Raw genomic sequence first — 7,534 nt, forward strand, 5'->3', positions numbered from 1 at the left:
ACGCACTCTATTTAGGCCTGAACCGTGCATTAGGGAGAGTCAAATCCTCAACTTCTTTCATAGTAATCAAATATTTTAATCATTCCGTCATTACAACATTGGTTTTTTTATAAAATATCTAATGAGTTACTTTTACCCACTCTATTAATACTAAACAAATATTTAAATATAAAAATATTCCACTAATTATTTTCTGAATATAAATAAAGAGTCTATTACAATTCATTTAATTATGTATCTTTTACCTTATACAGTTACTAGCAATCGGCGTGACCCAAATTTTTCAGGTTCAACTCATCGGAAGGAAAAATCAGTGTTAGTTCATCCTACGCTAATCACGCGCCCGGCCTGAAACATTACCACTCTACCCATAAGCGAGGATTTTGCAAACACAGGCAGGCAGATGCCAGACCTATCAACCCTAGCCTCAACTCCTGCTTTCCCTCCGTTTCTCCCCTTTTCTCCAAGCTCCTCCATAACAACTCATCATCTCCCCACCCAAATCTTTAACAAGATCAACCCTAGTCTGTACCAACCCTATCATACTCTCCATGGTGCCAGACAACCACCTTCAGCTTTCACCTACAACTCCCTCATTAGGACTTACATCCAGGACCATCTCCCTCACCATGCACTCTTCCTCTTCAACCACATGCTTTCACAATGCGTGTGTCTTCCGGACAAGTTCACATTCCCCTTGGTCCTCAAAGCCTGTTCCCAGATGTCAGCCCTCCAAGAAGGCATGCAAATACACTCCATGGTCCTCAAAATAAACAACTTGTCCACTGATGTCTACGTCCAGAGCTGCCTTGTTGATGTGTATGTGAAATGTGGCAGAATTGATGTCGCACTTCAGGTGCTTGATGGAATGCCTGAAAGAACTGTTGTTGCTGGAAACTCTATAGTTGATGGTTATGTGAAGTCTGGTGACATGGATTCTGCATATAGATCCTTTATAGAGATGCCTGAGAGGGATATTGTCTCATGGAATTGTTTGATTGGAGGGTGCGTGCAGAATTCTCTTCTGAATGAGGCCCTTGCGCTGTTTCTTGAGTTGCAGTTGTCTGGTCTCCAGCCTGATGAACAGACAATGTCTATTATGCTTTCTGCAGTCTCTGATATTGGTCTACTTGCGGCAGGTAAGATGGTGCATGGGTACATAATGCGCCGCGGGTTATCTTTGAATGGTGCTGTAGGGGTTGCATTGACAAACATGTACACTAAATGTGGGAGCATCGGTGCTGCCTCCAATGTTTTCAGAAGCATTCCAGCTAAAAATGTGGGTCACTGGACATCGATGATAGGAGGACTGGCAGCACATGGCCTCGCGGAGGCTTCTCTTCTTCTGTTCTCTGAGATGCTTTGTTCTAGCACAAAGCCGAATGACATTACTTTTGTTAGTGTCTTGAGCGCTTGCAGTCATGCTGGACTTCTAAATGAAAGCTTAGTTTGTTTCGACCTCATGGCACACTTTGGCATAAGGCCATCAATCGAGCACTACGGTTGTTTGGTAGATGTGCTAGGCCGGTCTGGGTTTCTACAAGAAGCACTAGAAATTATTGACAAGCTACCCATGAAACCAAATATGGTGATCTGGTCTACATTGTTAGCTTCTTGCAGGAATCATGGCAATGTAGAGATTGCAGAGATTGCAGCTAAAAATTTGATTCAAATTCAACCTAGTTATGGTGGTGGGTATCTTCTTCTATCAAATCTTTATGCTCGAATTGGAAAAAGGAAGGATTCAGCTAAGCTGAGGATGATGATGGAGGAGAGCAGGGCAGAAAAAGTTCATGGTTTCAGTTCAATTGAGGTTAATGGCTCTGTGCATGAATTTGTAGTCGGGGACAAGTATCATGTGCAGACTAGGGAAATTTATGAGATGTTGGATGAGATGAAATGTAATTTATTATCTGCTGGTTATCAACCAGAGGCTTGTGATCTTACCTACTGTCGAGAGAGCATTGAGGAGGAGGATTATTGAGTCTGCATGGAGAAGTGCCATAGATGACTGATTTTCAGGTTTCGAGGTTCTTTCAACTGCATAATTTGCACAAATAATTACTAGCACATTGCAGGTAATATCCATGTACAGATTGTAATTATCTGAGTATATGACTAACATCCTTTTTTGTTTTCTTATCTTTGGCAAATTTTAGTTGTTTTGGACTCGCACTAATTGTCTTCATGTTTGCTCCTCATTTTAGGTATTGTCATTGCATTTTTATTAGGTCTTAGATAGCCATCCCATTTGTACTACTTAGTAAGCCGGGTGCATACAGTAATCAGTGACCGTCATTTGCTATAGGTGATTTATTTCATCAGACACTAATGTATGTGGAACGTTGCAATCATGTGTAACTAAAAGTTGAATCAGTTTGTCTTTTATTGTTCATGAGTGTAATTTTTAGTCAATTATATAGATTTTTTTTAACTTATAATGAATGAAAAGTGAATTATTTTGAACTAATTTTATTCTTAACCTTATTGTTATTGCATTGCAGGAAAGAAAGAAAATGATTTAAAAGAAAAAAATATATCAAAAGCACAAAAATTGGAAAAAAGAGAAGTACGTTTCAATATAAAGAAAATAAACAAAACAGAAAACTAAGTGCCTAATTACTAGTATGTAGCACTTTGACCCTCAACATTAAAAGGTGCAAAACATAAAGTATAGCGTCTAGGCTCAGCACTCTTTGGCACATAGGTGATACCCCGATTTTCAAGTTATAAAAGTGACTAGTGTTTGATACAAAAGGAGGAGGAGAATTTTGGTGAACAAAAGGTTTTGAGCGAAATTGATTTTCAAGCTTTAGTTTTTAGTTATTCTTTATTTATTTGATTATGAACCTTGTTAATGTGGCAAGCTTTGTATTTATCATGTTCTAAATACATTTTTCTAGGGCTATGATGTAGTCGGATTATGAAAACCTAGATTCATCTTTATTTAATTTAATTGATGCTTGTTTGAAAATTATGTTGGATATTTCAATCTATACTTAGTGCTTGTGATTGATTAATCAGTAATCGTATGATTGATAATTCGTACCGAGAGTTGAAACGGAATTAGTTATTGTTCGAAATATCATACAATCATCATAAGATGGAGATATTTATGAATTGTATGCATTATTATAAATTTCTAGAGTTTAATAAGTTTCATAGATTCATAGTTATCTCAGAAATGATGTTAACTTATCCAATGGAATATATTGTTAATGCTTGCAAAAGACCAAATAACTTTTGTTTTACTTTATAATTCATTGTTCCTGATCTTATTTTTCCTTTTTATCAAAATTGTTAAATTTGAATGCAAAAATTTGGTAGTGGAAGTCTTATTCCTTTTGATGCTGAAATAGAATGTACATGTCGTAGGAAAGAGAAGTGACTTGTAATTAATCGATCACAAGAAGCATGGATAATGTCGAGGAAGCAAGAGCTAGGGACAATGCACAAGCAAATGAGCAAAAATTTAATAATCTAATAGTGGTTTATTAATCAATGGTTTTGCATAATTACGCAATGGTATCAACTGGTGTTCAACATGCTATTAGGTGGCGAGTAGTTTAGGCAAACAACTTTAAGCTAAAACCAGTGACTTTTCAAAAGATTTAAGAAATCTAATTCAGTGGGCTACCTAATGAAGACCCCAATCGTCATATCGTGATTTTTCTTCAAGTTTGTGATAAAGTCAAGTATAATGGAATGGATGATGAAGTCCTTCATCTACGTTTATTTCCTTTTTCTTTGAGGGACAAAGTAAGAAGTTTGTTGAACTCATTGCCACCTCATTCTATTGTTACCTGGGATAATCTAGTTCAGAAATTCTTGGCTAAATTCTTTCCACCAGCCAAAATAGTAAAGATGTGTATTAAAATTAACAAGTTTGCTCAATACGAAGGCGAAACTTTATATGAGGCGTTGGAAAGATATAAGGAATTATTAAGGAAATGTTCTTATCATGGGTTACATAAGTGGATACAGATTCAAAACTTTTACCAAGGCCTGAACAACACCACTAGAACACTATCCATCTACAGGTGGAGCCTTAATGAAAAAAACTATAGATGAGGTGTATGAGTTGCTTGAAGATTTAGTTGCTAATAACTATCAATAGCCTAATGAGCGAAACATGTTAAGAAAGGTCCCTGGAGTACATGAGATAGATGTCATTACCAACATTTTTCCCAAGTAGCAGCTCTCTCAAGTAGTTACAAGCAACAATTTAACTACAAATTAATAAAGGCTACATCTTTGGTTTGTAAAATGCATAATTTGCCTTAGCAAAGCTTTGAATGACCAATTGACAGTCCTTTTTTCGCAAATGACAGTAGAACAAATTCAATATATAGGGAATTTTAACAGGCAAAAAAATAACCCTTACTCTAACAGGTACAATCTAGTCTTGAAAAAAAGCCCATCCATGCTTGAACAGAGCAATCCACCATAAAAGAAGAAAATAAATTTGAAAGAAGCAATGACTCAATTAGCGATAACTCAAGCCCAATTCAGGAATGAAACTCAGACTAGTCTGCAAAATTAGTTTGTACAAATCAGTAATTTGGACGTTCAACTAAGTCAAATAATAGATATGCTGATTAAGAGATAACAATGAAGCGTACCTAGCACATCTGAGGCAGTTCCAAGAAGAAGTGATAATGAATAATGCAATGCAGTCACTTTGAGGAGTGGAAACAAATTAAAGACCCCAGAGAAAAAAGTCGGAGTCTGTAAATCAGAGGCATCATTAAGGAAACCTGGAACACAACAAGTCTAAAGCTAATTGAGAACAAGCTCGACCAATATTCAAGTATCATTACCCCAAGATATATCTATCCAAAATTCATTTTACTCAGCGGCTAAAAAAGAACAAGCTCGACCAGCATTTTGCTAAATTCTTGGATGTATTGAAGAAGTTTTACATTAATATACCATTTTGCTTATGCTCTTGAACAAATGCCATTCTATGTGAAGTTTATGAAAGAAATCCTTTCAAGCAAAAGGAAAATTTAAGTTTATGAGACAATAGCACTTATTAAAGAGTGTACGCAATCTTACAAAGAAATTGCCTACCAAACTCAAGGATTGAGGCAGTTTCACCATCCCATGCTTAATTAGGAATGTGGTGTTTGAGTGGGTATTGTGTGATTTGGGTGTGTGTATTAATTTAATGCCCTTATCAATCTTCAAGAAGCTTGGATTGGAAGAGGCACGGCCTACTATAGTCACATTACAACTAGTAGATTATTCCTTGAAGCATCCTAGGGAAGTGATTGAAGATTTTTTCATCAAGATAGATAAGTTCATACTTCCAGCTAATATCATTATACTTGACGTAGAAAGAAGATAAAGGCATATCAATTCTACTAAGCAGACAATTTTTGGCTACTAGAAGAGTGCTTATTGATGTGCAAAAGGGGCAATTCCATCTTTGGGTCCAAGAGGGAGAAGTGCTTTTCAATATTTTTATCCTATAAATATCCTCAAGCAAGTGATTATTGCTTTTGTATTGATGAGAAAAGTCTTTTGCAATTGAATGAGTTCGATGAGTTTTGAAATGAAGCCTATAAGAATGCCAGAATTTACGATAAATGAACAAAAGCTTGGTAGGACAAGTTTATCTCACACAAGTTATTTCTACCAGGACAGTAGGTACTTTTATTTAATTCAAAATTAGATTGTTCCGAGGAAATTTAAAGTCAAAGTGGTCTAGACTATTCACCATCAATTATATGTTACAATATGGTGTTGTGGGAGTCACTCATCCCGAGAAAGGAACTTTCAAAGTTAATAGGTAGCTATTAAAGCTGTATTTTAGTGTAGCTTTGAGAAACGCAAAATGAACATCATCTTGAATCCACCATGACAAAAGGGTGTGACACTAAACCAAGCACTAGTGGGGAGACAACCTAGGCAGTTTTAACATTTTATTATTTTATTTTATTTTATTTATTACAATCTTGTTAGAGACACAATTTGAACACAAAATCTAATGTTGTTCAATTCCCATCAGTGCTAACCTTCCAAAAACACCCACCACCAGATGATGACAACGTAGTGGACAAGAATTGAGACATTCAGGGGAGTTTTTAATCTTATTTTATGTATTTTATTTTATTTATTTTATTATTGTTATTTTTTTTTCTCTTTGCTAAGATTGAGAACAATGTTTTCTTGTTAGTTTAGAGGTGTGGTATTACCTATGTATTGCTTATTATAAAAAAAAAGGAAAGAAATAGTGAGTTGGCTAAGGGTTCATTTGGTTTGTGGAATAATGGTAGCATATGATAAATATAGTAGTGATTTTGTAATCTATGGAAAATAATTGATGTGTCTCTTTTTTCACTATAGTGCTTATGTTGTAGTAATTTTTATTCCTTTACATTCTTAGTTCATCTAGTTATGCTTACTAAGTTTTCCAAATACTTAGAGATCATTTATGCAAATTAGGAGCTTACTAAAACTTTAAAAGGCCATTGAACTAGTTAATTAGGCCATGTGAAAAATATAAAAAAATGAACAAAAAAAAAACAAAAAAACAAAAAAGAAAGAACATAAAGAACTACTGTTTATTGCTTGAAAGTGCATATTTTACATATTATTTATACTGCAGTTTGCATGAGATTTGACATATTTAGCACTAAACTAGTACATAATTTCATTCTTTTGTTCACCACGAGCTTTTATTTTATCTTAGGGCCAAAGAAGCGAATATGGGGGCGTTTTGAAGCAAAACATATCAACTTACTGAATCAGAACATCACCACGGCTCATAACGGCCATGCTGACATCTTACCACTGTCGTTATCCATTTCCATCATAGCCGTTATCAAGCTGTGACAGAGTGGAATAACAAAGAATAACAGAGAAGTTACAACGGCCTCAACAACGGCCGTTGTGAACCATTACAGCTATGACCAATCCACACAATGCCCAGAAAATATCATACCAGGATGCGACTTGGAGTCCAAGCAACAACTCACTCACCACGGCATCCACAATGGGCGTGGTGAGGCCGTGGTGGACTCGATATTATAAAACCCTAGGGTTTACTGTTTAAAGGGAGATTCTTTTGTTGAATTTCGTAGAGCGGCCGGAGTTCTGCAGACCTAAGTGGCTGGAGATGAATTTCATTACTATTTCAGCAGATTCTAATGAGTTTTCCAAGAGTGATTTAACATGCATCAATAGTGTAGGGCGTGCGAAGAGATTCGGCGCTGTTTTGACGATCTTGGTATCCTTTCAACCTCAACCATCGGAGATCTATTAGAGGGAGTTAGTTTAGAAATTCTTTATTCTTTGTTCTTGTGGATTTATCTTTATTTAGATCTTTATTTTTTATCCATAGGACCCCAATTCGAGGGGAATTGTATATCTGGGTACTTTGATTATTACTTATGAACTTTTATTGACAATTCAATAAATCTTTCTACTCTCTTGTGATTCATTGCATGTTTATTTAATGATTATTTTGTTGATGTGATGAGGAAGATATACCCCTGCGTTAGAACACACATGTCTTGTTAGATCTATG

The 7,534-nt window shown here is 35.7% G+C and overlaps 1 protein-coding gene across 3 annotated transcripts; it reads left to right on the top strand.

The window, feature by feature from the left end:
• The first annotated feature begins 282 nt into the window (after nt 1–282).
• LOC120281680 (pentatricopeptide repeat-containing protein At5g66520-like) lies at nt 283–7,303 on the top strand. Of its 3 annotated transcripts, none has more exons than XM_039288380.1 (2): nt 283–2,078; nt 6,698–7,303. In XM_039288380.1, exon 1 carries the CDS (start codon nt 404–406, stop codon nt 1,982–1,984), a length of 1,581 nt encoding a protein of 526 aa, XP_039144314.1. In that variant the 5' UTR covers nt 283–403; the 3' UTR covers nt 1,985–2,078; nt 6,698–7,303. The 3 variants fall into 3 exon arrangements, with proteins under 3 accessions (XP_039144314.1, XP_039144315.1, XP_039144316.1); XM_039288381.1 differs by lacking the exon at nt 6,698–7,303 and adding an exon at nt 6,014–6,099; XM_039288382.1 differs by lacking the exon at nt 6,698–7,303 and adding an exon at nt 2,208–2,451.
• Nucleotides 7,304–7,534: the final 231 nt, after the last annotated feature.

This window comes from Dioscorea cayenensis, chromosome 18 (genome assembly GCF_009730915.1).
Source record: "Dioscorea cayenensis subsp. rotundata cultivar TDr96_F1 chromosome 18, TDr96_F1_v2_PseudoChromosome.rev07_lg8_w22 25.fasta, whole genome shotgun sequence".
NCBI lineage: Eukaryota > Viridiplantae > Streptophyta > Magnoliopsida > Dioscoreales > Dioscoreaceae > Dioscorea > Dioscorea cayenensis.